The following is an 11,251-nucleotide window of genomic DNA, read 5'->3' on the forward strand; positions in this document are numbered from 1 at the left end:
GAACATGAAGCAAGGAATGAAGATGAATCAAGGGAGGAAGATGAAGCAAGGGAGGAAGATGAAGCAAGGGAGGAAGATGAAGCAAGGGAGGAAGATGAAGCAAGGTATGAAGATGAATCAAGGGAGGAAGATGAAGCAAGGGAGGAAGATGAAGCAAGGGAGGAAGATGAAGCAAGGGAGGAACATGAAGCAAGGGAGGAAGATGAAGCAAGGTATGAAGATGAAGCAAGGGAGGAAGATGAAGCAAGGTATGAAGATGAAGCAAGGGAGGAAGATGAAGCAAGGGAGGAAGATGAAGCAAGGGAGGAAGATGAATCAATGGGTGAAGATGAAGCAAAGGAGGAAGATGAAGCAAGGTATGAAGATGAAGCAAGAGAGGAAGATGAAGCAAGGGAGGAAGATGAAGCAAGGGAGGAAGATGAATCAAGGGAGGAAGATGAATCAATGGGTGAAGATGAAGCAAGGTATGAAGATGAAGCAAGGTATGAAGATGAAGCAAGGGAGGAAGATGAAGCAAGGGAGGAACATGAAGCAAGGGAGGAACATGAAGCAAGGTATGAAGATGAAGCAAGGTATGAAGATGAATCAAGGGAGGAAGATGAAGCAAGGGAGGAACATGAAGCAAGGGATGAAGATGAATCAAGGGAGGAAGATGAATCAATGGGTGAAGATGAAGCAAGGTATGAAGATGAAGCAAGGGATGAAGATGAAGCAAGGTATGAAGATGAAGCAAGGGAGGAAGATGAAGCAAGGTATGAAGATGAAGCAAGGTATGAAGATGAAGCAAGGGAGGAAGATGAAGCAAGGTATGAAGATGAAGCAAGGTATGAAGATGAAGCAAGGGAGGAAGATGAAGCAAGGAAGGAAGATGAAGCAAGGTATGAAGATGAAGCAAGGTATGAAGATGAAGCAAGGTATGAAGATGAAGCAAGGGAGGAAGATGAAGCAAGGGAGGAAAATGAAGCAAGGGAGGAAGAGGAATCAATGGGTGAAGATGAAGCAAGGTATGAAGATGAAGCAAGGTATGAAGATGAAGCAAGGTATGAAGATGAAGCAAGGTATGAAGATGAAGCAAGGGAGGAAGATGAAGCAAGGTATGAAGATGAAGCAAGGGAGGAAAATGAAGCAAGGTATGAAGATGAAGCAAGGTATGAAGATGAAGCAAGGGAGGAAGATGAAGCAAGGGAGGAAGATGAAGCAAGGTATGAAGATGAAGCAAGGTATGAAGATGAAGCAAGGGAGGAAAATGAAGCAAGGGAGGAAGAGGAATCAATGGGTGAAGATGAAGCAAGGTATGAAGATGAAGCAAGGGAGGAAGATGAAGCAAGGTATGAAGATGAAGCAAGGTATGAAGATGAAGCAAGGGAGGAAGATGAAGCAAGGTATGAAGATGAAGAAAGGGATGAAGATAAAGCAAGGTATGAAGATGAAGCAAGGTAAGAAAATGAAGCAAGGGAGGAAGATGAAGCAAGGGAGGAAGATGAAGCAAGGGAGGAAGATGAAGCAAGGTATGAAGATTAATCAATGGGTGAAGATGAAGCAAGGTATGAAGATGAAGCAAGGGAGGAAAATGAAGCAAGGGAGGAAGAGGAATCAATGGGTGAAGATGAAGCAAGGTATGAAGATGAAGCAAGGGAGGAAGATGAAGCAAGGTATGAAGATGAAGCAAGGTATGAAGATGAAGCAAGGGAGGAAGATGAAGCAAGGTATGAAGATGAAGAAAGGGATGAAGATAAAGCAAGGTATGAAGATGAAGCAAGGTAAGAAAATGAAGCAAGGGAGGAAGATGAAGCAAGGGAGGAAGATGAAGCAAGGTATGAAGATGAAGCAAGGTATGAAGATGAAGCAAGGGATGAAGATGAAGCAAGGTATGAAGATGAAGCAAGGGATGAAGATGAAGCAAGGGAGGAAGATGAAGCAAGGTATGAAGATGAATCAAGGGAGGAAGATGAAGCAAGGTATGAAGATGAATCAAGGGAGGAAGATGAAGCAAGGTATGAAGATGAAGCAAGGTATGAAGATGAAGCAAGGTATGAAGATGAAGCAAGGTATGAAGATGAATCAAGGGAGGAAGATGAAGCAAGGGAGGAAGATGAAGCAAGGTATGAAGATGAAGCAAGGGAGGAAGATGAAGCAAGGTATGAAGATGAAGCAAGGGAGGAAGATGAAGCAAGGGATGAAGATGAAGCAAGGGAGGAAGATGAATCAAGGGAGGAAGATGAATCAAGGGAGGAAGATGAATCAAGGGATGAAGATGAATCAAGGGAGGAAGATGAATCAAGGGATGAAGATGAATCAAGGGAGGAAGATGAATCAATGGAGGAAGATGAAGCAAGGGAGGAAGATGAAGCAAGGGATGAAGATGAATCAAGGGATGAAGATGAAGGAAGGGATGAAGATGAATCAAGGGATGAAGATGAATCAAGGGAAGAAGATGAATCAATGGAGGAAGATGAATCAATCGGTGAAAATGAAGCAAGGGAGGAAGATGAAACATGGTATGAAGATGAAGCAAGGGATGAAGATGAATCAAGGGAGGAAGATGAATCAAGGGAGGAAGATGAATCAATCGGTGAAGATGAATCAAGGGATGAAGATGAAGCAAGGGAGGAAGATGAATCAATCGGTGAAGATGAAGCAAGGGAGGAAGATGAAGGTTCTGATGGTGACAGTACCAGCGAGACTGAGGAGGAAGAGGAAGCTTGTTGCAGTAGAAAGGCTGGTTTTCGTTTGAAAATAGACGTGTCATTGTTTTAAACTGTATTAACGTCAACGCCAACTTTGTAAAGACAATTTGTTTCCTGCTGTATATCCAATCAACAGAATGTAGACATGCTGCTAGTACGCATTAGTGTTCATTCATTATTTATCAATCATGTCAGCTGTATGAGTGAGTGAATGTTATTCAATACCACAGTCATTAATATGAAAGTGTATGATTTGACAGACTGTGTTTCATCCTAACCCCACAGTGTGGTGAACTGATTATTTAGTCCACCACTGGACTGCCCTTTAAATATTTGATTCTTTACAGGCCGCCTCCTATATCCACTCCCTCGCTACCCATACATAAATGTGAGATGAGATTAAGTTGGGGTTACCGTCACAATCAAGATTATTGCACTAATATAGCGTATGTGCGCGTTTGTAGTAATTTGTACTAGTTCTAACTTATGCAGGTGTTATAATCCTACCCTGCTGAGATATTATACTAAAGTTTAACATGATACCACACTAACTATACACTACTTACACTATAGTGACTACATGCCGACCAGTCTGCGGAGGTGGGATAAAATATGAATGACTACAAAAAGTAAGATTAACGGTGTATTGGGTAAATTACAACATATTATTTTCTTACCTTCCAGCTGGTGCCAAATCAAAGTTTTATTTTGGACTCAACGGAAAGACGTGTAGACGTGCATGTAATGGTGATTGGGGAACCGGAAAGGAAGACCTCCACTAAGATGAAAGCCGTTGTCGCTGATAAAACGTCTGCGGTGAACCTTTGGATTTACGATGACAGTCTTTTCAAACATTTTAGTGATCAGGCCAGTGTTATTCTGCGAAATGTTAGATGGAATGGAAGTATTTTGGAATTTTCGGGATTCAAGATCCCAGAGCACATTATTACAGAAGCTTTAGGAACAGGACAACCTATTTCCATCAAGAGAGCAAATGCATTACCTGACCTGAGCTTGATGTGCTTGAAAGGGAAAGTTGTGAAGGTTCGTTCATCACCTAATATGCCTCACTGAAATACTGAGTGTTGTAACCCACGAATAAAGAGAGCTCTCCTATCGTGATGTTAAAGTACCCATGCACTGGTTAATGATCGGATTTAGTACTTATAGCTATGCCTAAGAACATATATGTTTCAGTGTTGTCACAGCAGACATTAGAAATATTTGTTCGCTTTGTGGTTTATTGATGTAAAGACAGTGAAAGTAATTTGAGCGTATGAGGAGTCACGATCTTACCAACTCACATGCGTTTTTGCCATGTCTTATATTTGTTTCCTTTTTATTTCAAATACAGAAATCCTTTCTTCTGATCCGACCGTTTAAAAAGAAAATATTGAATTATTGTCAAATTAAGCTGAGAGATGACAAAGGATTCGTCGATGTTGATGTCTGGGGAGACGCTGCGGAAGCCATGGAAAGGGGAATTGTTATCAAAATGACAAGCTGTAGAAAGCGGGAACCCCAGAGACCAGACGGACCACCTATCTCCACAACACCAGACACATTGGTTAAGGTAATAAGTGATTTTTAGAAATATAAATAATTCTGCAACGTCAGAACTAAATAGTAACGACTGTGCTTTCTGCATTGCTCTCCCTCTTCCCTTGGCACATCAGAGCGTTGTTCATGTGTATCATCAAATCTAAAGACATTCATACACCTTATTCCACTGATATTTAAAAACTATGCTCATCAGAATCGAACCAAAATTATGTTGGTAAATTCATATTCCATTGCCTCGTTTTATTCATTTGAGGGGGCTGTTACGACGTAAATTGTAATAAAAAGGTAAATTGTAATACTTGCAGAAAATTGTAATAATTTTGACGTAAATTGTAATAACAACGTAAATTGTAATAAAATTTGACGTAAATTGTAATACGCAAATTGTAATAAAAATTGACGTAAATTGTAATAATCTCAACTTGCGGTAAAATGTAATAACCTTTTACGTAAATTGTAATAACCTTATAAGTTTAGTGTCAAAGGCGTTAAATGACTAGAACCTATCCTTGTCAGGGTTGGTACAGGGTTTATCATACAATTGTCATTGAAGTATGTGTGTGGGGGAGGATTGAGGTCGTTATCGTACATTGTTGTATAATTATATGTATATATAAATGCATTGGAATTTCATTTCTATGGTTGTCCAGAAGAGGATTAATTACTAGAATGAACTTAGTTTTCTTATTTATTTGAGAAATACTCTGTGTGTTTTGTATTATATTTTGACGAAGAATTCAAATACAACATATGAGTGACAGATCTGTGCAATGTCAAATGAAAAAAAACGGTCGTCAGCAAATGCAGCATAGATTTCCCATGCATGGGAAAGAAGAATACTTAATACATAACATTATATACAATGTTTTTATTAATATCAAAAGAGGGGCGTAGATATTCTTTACCTACATTGCATATACTATTAGATATTGCGTATTCTCGATCTCTGTGAACTTCTCACAGATAAAGAAATAATAATAAATAAATGCATACAAACATAGGTATGCATGTGTGTGTTTATGCATGTGTGTGTGTGTGTGTGTGTGTGTGTGTGTGTGTGTGTGTATACGATCTCTATATGTCATTGGTATCAGATCTATGACTGCACTTCTACATATAGTTCCAAGTGAAAGATAAGTGACATTACTTTGTGAGAGGTCCCACAAAAATGCTGATATGAGCAATTAAAGGTTATACAAAATGTAACAAATGAACAAAGTAAGATATTTTAAAATAGAAAATAGAAACACAAACCTGTAGATATACGAATTAGAATGTAGCAAATACATTAGATAAACGTATCTTCTACGTAGATAAAAGTATGTCCAACGAAGACATAAGTATATTCTTCGTAGATAATACGTTTTTCATTTTTTATCACTAATTTGAGACGGACAATAAATCCCCTGATTAAAGTAATTCCAACAAACAACAAGCACTGTAATGAAATTACAACATACTTTGTTAAAATTCTGATGAAAAGACTAGTAACTATCTAAGAAACCAAATCATACTGTTGCTGCGATACTTGGGCTCATCAGCATAGACACACAAACACAAACATACACACACACACACGCACGCGCATACACACACATACATACATTCACACATACACACGCACGCACACACACACACGCACACACACACACACACCGAGATACAGACACAAACACGTGTTGCACACACTACATACCCATACAAAAACACCCCCGCACAAACACTATATGTATGTATGTATGTATGTATGTATGTATGTATGTATGTATGTATGTATGTATGTGCGCGCATGTAGGTGTGTATGTAATGACAGTAATTATATATATATATATATATATAAATGTGAACTCTATGTCATTGGTATCACATATATGACTGCACTTCTACATACTCTAGATGACAGTATCATGTACGTAGATGAAAGTATGTAAGTGGACTATAGTATCTAGATGGCATACTATCATCTACGTAGAAGATACTATCATATACGTAGATGAAAGTATCTTCTACGTAGATGAAAGTATTTTCTACGTAGATGATAGTATTTTCTACGCAGATGGTAGTATCTTCTACGTAGATGATAGCATGCCACAAACATCACATCACTTCCAATAAATGTCTTTCACTATGTTGACACCACCCTTTAATGACGATTGTACGATAAAGCCTATACCAACCATCCCTAACTTAACAGTTTTGTACGTTTGTCATCATACACAGTATTTCTCGAATTGTACATGTGAAACGCAAGCTCAACTGACAAAGATCATTTCTAGTCAATTGGCGTCTTGGACACTACGGTAGTACGGTTATTACAATGTACGTAAGAATTTATTACATTTTACCGCAAGTAGAGATTATTACAATTTACGTCAATTTTTATTACAATTTGCGTATTACAATTTACGTCAAATATTATTACAATTTACGTTGTTATTACAATTTACGTCAAAATTATTACAATTTGCTGCAAGTATTACAATTTACCTTTTTATTACAATTTACGTCATAACAGGGGCTCTTAGCTTTAAACAGTCGTTTGACAAGCACCATGCATAGAAATAAATATTCATATATTAAAGTCAATTCTCGTACGTTTTCAGAAACTGCCTTTATTAGAACTAAAACAAAATGATGTCGACAAATTGTACAGAAGAGGAACTATTCAGGCATTTGATGTTGACCTAGATTCAGACATCAAGCTCGATTCAGAACCGAACACGATGACACGAGTTGATATCGATATGCGTAGAAAAGGAGGAAAGCTGGACACAGTCATGGTCTTTTGCGCCCAGCTGATCCAACTGTTCGAGATATACAACATGACGATTCCATCAATCGATGATGGTGAAAATATCGTGAAGTTGTTGACGAAACTTCAAGGAAAGAAGATAAAATACAAAGCATGCGGAACTGTAGAAAAATTCAGACGCTGCTAGATACGACAGCAGAAGATAGTTGAGAGGTGCTTACAACCTATTATTTCGAGACTCATTGACATTTTGTTTTATACATTTTGCTTTAGAGTAATGCACTCGTTCTTGTACAACTGTTATCAAACGCTTTTCACATGTAGGGGGTCGTAAAATTCCTTACATGTCCTTAAAGTATCTTACAAGCCCAAAAATATCGTATTTTTACACTGATGTTCATCTTTAAAATTGCCTACGTAAAATCTCAATTTGTCAGCGCAAGCTTTTTTTTCTCTACACGTAAACAAGGTCTGTTTTGCCTCAAAACGCAGTGGTCCTACCATGACCTACCCCAACATAGAGCGTCGTTCATCACAAGACAAAAAGTAGTGCGTCGTTCATCACAAGACAAAAAGTAGTGCCAATGTTGTGGAAACAATCCCTGCTGAGCACTTGAAAACATTGTTTAGTATAAATATGTTGTTGTGTTTCCATTTGTGGATTGGGAACAAGTTACCACAACTTAGGCGATCAACAAATAAGTTAAACATACAACATGGAAGAAACACGTCTGGGCTGGGGACGGGTGTGCTGACCTCTGACATTGTGTATACTTATTACCGAGCCAGTCGCCCGTCTTCTTTTGAGGCTGCATATATGGCACGCAAAAATGATATATGCTATTCTCAAATATGTACATAGCTTTATCTCCGGGGCTAAGTCATAATTGGTATCCGCACTTGTTTAATGACTCCATCTCTTCTTCTCTCTCATAATATCTTCCACATGGAGTAATTTGGAAGCTTTTCTCTGCTGTTTCATAGTTCTCCATTTCTTCTTTCTGAGATATTGATCTCCAAGTAGGCAGATGACATCATTATCATATTTTACACATGAAACTCTGTGACTGTATCATTGACTGAACATTTGGCGATTAATAATTTCCATTTCAAACTCTTTTCTTTTGTTTTAACAATACCTCTACTTACATGTATATTTCATTTTTTTCATAATTAGGTCTTGTCACAAAGTTGGTGAACCTTGCATTATATAAATCTCATACAAAATAGCCTGTGATATTCCAGCTACATATATGATGGCAGTCTGTAAATAATCGAGACTGGACCAGAGACCCCAGTAATCAATTTCATGAGTATGGATCCTCGCAATTCTAGCCCGGATCGTCTAGTCTGGATATAGTTAAACATGAAGGCACAGCCTCCCAACCCAGGCACGATCAAGCCGCTGGCGACCCCCTCCCTGTCAGAGACCCGTTGGCCCGTGAATTAGAAGCCAGTTATGAATATCACAAATGAAGGGAGATATCCGAGCATATGGGGAAACTTTTTTCATATGAACAGTACCTACTCGCAACGTGCTTTCAGGAGAGGCTCTTAATGATTTATGTCAAATGTTAACACAAGCATCAAACACCAAAATTATGTCAGGTGTTATACAAAGTATTTAGTTCTCTTTCAAGAGTATCCTGGTATATGTATTGTCACCGCCTGCTTGGAGATCCTGTGAATCTGTGGAGTGAGTATGTGAATGAGTTGGGTTTTGAAAGCCGCTTTTAACATTTCAGTTACATCACGTTGTGTAGGCTTAATGTGTGAGGAGAGCCCGAGCAGACGAACAGACGGCGAACTAAGGGACGTAACTCCAATTTCGTACCACCTGGGCTGATATCGATCATCATAACAGCCCAGCAGACGAGTGTAATACGGATTTGGTTATTACACCTCCTGGATATGTTGACATATGTTCTCTGTTGGCTCCATCGGACATGCAATTGAAATGCCTCTTGCCATAGACAGGTATATGATAAATAAAGTGATTCTTGCCGATGGCAAAGTAAAGTGTATCGTTTCAATATGTATATGCGTTTTTTTTATTGCAAAATAGGTAATCTTTTGTTTTTCGCGTGAAGTTAATTTAAAATTATCCCCTACGTTTGGTTAAGTATATGGTTAGTGAGGATACAAGAAGAGCATTAATATGTCCCAAATCATTATCATCTATAAACGCTTATAATTAGTTTCGCAAAATACATTTAAAGTATATTATTCTTTTTTTCGTTGTCCAATTTTAGAGGTGAATGGTGATACATTTGTGGATGTTTAATTTTCTTGTTCGTGTAAATAAAATGCTGCTGAAAAAACCCTCGCATGTTTGAGTATGAATCTGTCAAGCATGGAGGCGAGACAAAAGGCGTCACGCATAATTCATCAGACAACAGATATATTACATAACTTGAATATTAATCTATCAAGGATGGAGACGCGATATAAAGCAGACAACAGTTATATCATTATATATATTTGCATATGAATATGTCTGAGATGGTGAGGAGAGGAGAGGCAGGCGCTACGCAACATTTATTAGACGTTTTGAATATGATAGTTTTCTTAACGTAGCCGTTAAGCAAGTGGTTGTTTTGCAAAATAAATGTAAAGTATATCTTTCACATTTTCCAATTATTAGAGTTGATGGTGTTGTATGCTTTTAAAGTCCTTTTTATCCATTTTTCTTATTCATATGTATAAAGATGCTGCTGGAAAACTACTTGCAGAAAACCCACTTGAGTGAGAATATGTCAAGGATCAAAGGCACCATGTTACAGACATATTAATATTATGGATATTTGAATATTAATCTGTAAAGAATCGACGCCAGATTGAAAGCGCTATGCATCCTTTTTCAGACAACAAATGTCTTACTACTAATATTTGAGTTTAAATCTATCAGATATGGTTGAGAGATCAGAGATCAAAAGCGCAAGGCATGATTTATTTGACAACAGATATATGTGTATATATTTGAAAATGATGGTTCAGTATCACCGTAGGCTGTAGCCAGCTGATCAAAGCTGTGGGGAAGGTATGAAACAGAGAGATTAAATATTCCACAGGAATTGGTTCCTCGTGGATGCTTCTGTTGACTATAAAGAGACCGTCCTTGTTGATATGAACACCAACAAGTACCCTTTGCAGGACTTGAGGGACATAAGAGTGAGTGAGTGAGTTTTACGCCGCTTTTAGCAATATTCCAGCAATATCACGGCGGGGGACACAAGAAATGGGCTTCACACATTGTACCCATGTCGGGATTCGAACCCGGGTCTTCGGCGTTACGAGCGAACGCTTTAAGCACCAGGCTACCCGACCACCTTAGGGAGGGACATAAGAGGCGTCTTTATCGATCAATGTGTGACTACACTAATGATCTATCAGGTGCTGAGACAAGTACTTGAAAATGTTTCTGAATACATTTTATTCATAATTTCCATTTGTGTGTTATTTACCTCAGACAGGTAACGTGCAACATGTTTACCTCAAACAGGTAACGTCAACACGTTTACATAAGACAGTGAACGGGCAACAAGAATTTACCTCATACAAACAGTGGGCAACATCTCAGACAGAACGTGAAACATATATACCTCGGAAAGAGAAGGTGAAACATGTTTACCTCCGACAGGAAACGTGCAACACATTTACCTAAGACTACCGCAGAGAAGGGAACGTTAAAAATATCTCCTACCAGACGCTCATTGCACAGCCAAGAGGGTCTTTTGTACTTAAGTAAGAAAGGATTGATTACATCACACAAAAACGATACAGACTGAGATTGGTTGATGAATTCAATATTGTATAAATTAGGAATATATAACAAGAAACATCTGATCATGATGTAATAATATGGCGAAAAGGGACGGGAGATACCAGGGCAGAACAGATTCCCAATACCCAATGATTGTGTGCCCGTGGAGACACCACGGCCCACTTGCACAAAGCGATCTTAGTGCTCCTAACTCCTATACATTAACAAAGGCTTCAGATAGTCTTAGCGCTAAGATCGTTTTGTGCAAGTGGGCCCAGGCAGAAACTTGCTACATAGATCAATCTAGTGTTGAACTTGTGCCTTTTGATAATTTGTGATTTTGAAAAGCTCTTGTTCTGCTTGCTGTCATATTACAGAAAAAGTGTAGGGAAAACCTCCCACCCGTCATCTACATACATATTTGCTACTGGTTGTTGTGAAAACAACAGCAAACCATTGCAGGAGAAATATGTCCTTTATTCACAA

General features: G+C 38.4%; 2 protein-coding genes across 3 annotated transcripts; both read left to right on the forward strand.

The window, feature by feature from the left end:
* The first annotated feature begins 2 nt into the window (after positions 1-2).
* Positions 3-3,565, forward strand: LOC125377425 (ribosome-binding protein 1-like). 2 transcript variants are annotated; one of them, XM_048390675.1, is made up of 3 exons: positions 3-2,362; positions 2,651-2,718; positions 3,372-3,565. In XM_048390675.1, the coding sequence occupies exons 1-3, from the start codon at positions 5-7 to the stop codon at positions 3,418-3,420; spliced, it is 2,475 nt and encodes an 824-aa protein (XP_048246632.1). In that variant the 5' UTR covers positions 3-4; the 3' UTR covers positions 3,421-3,565. The 2 variants fall into 2 exon arrangements, with proteins under 2 accessions (XP_048246632.1, XP_048246631.1); XM_048390674.1 differs by having other exon boundaries at positions 3-2,718.
* On the forward strand, positions 3,432-9,331 carry LOC124149936. The gene is made up of 3 exons (XM_046521782.2): positions 3,432-3,731; positions 4,042-4,260; positions 6,854-9,331. The coding sequence occupies exons 1-3, from the start codon at positions 3,432-3,434 to the stop codon at positions 7,187-7,189; spliced, it is 855 nt and encodes a 284-aa protein (XP_046377738.2). The 3' UTR covers positions 7,190-9,331.
* The last annotated feature ends 1,920 nt before the right edge of the window (positions 9,332-11,251 follow it).

This window comes from Haliotis rufescens, unplaced genomic scaffold (assembly GCF_023055435.1).
Source record: "Haliotis rufescens isolate VD_foot unplaced genomic scaffold, xgHalRufe1.0.p SCAF_9, whole genome shotgun sequence".
In the NCBI taxonomy this organism is placed as follows: Eukaryota; Metazoa; Mollusca; class Gastropoda; order Lepetellida; family Haliotidae; genus Haliotis; species Haliotis rufescens.

Coding starts and splice junctions, on each gene's coding strand:
- LOC125377425 (XM_048390674.1), top strand. CDS start 5: ATGAAGCAAGGAATGAAGATGAATCAAGGGAGGAAGATGAAGCAAGGG. Junction 2,719..3,371: donor AAGCTTGTTGCAGTAGAAAG/GCTGGTTTTCGT, acceptor CTTACCTTCCAG/CTGGTGCCAAATCAAAGTTT.
- LOC124149936 (XM_046521782.2), top strand. CDS start 3,432: ATGGTGATTGGGGAACCGGAAAGGAAGACCTCCACTAAGATGAAAGCC. Junction 3,732..4,041: donor TGAAAGGGAAAGTTGTGAAG/GTTCGTTCATCA, acceptor TTTCAAATACAG/AAATCCTTTCTTCTGATCCG. Junction 4,261..6,853: donor CACCAGACACATTGGTTAAG/GTAATAAGTGAT, acceptor GTACGTTTTCAG/AAACTGCCTTTATTAGAACT.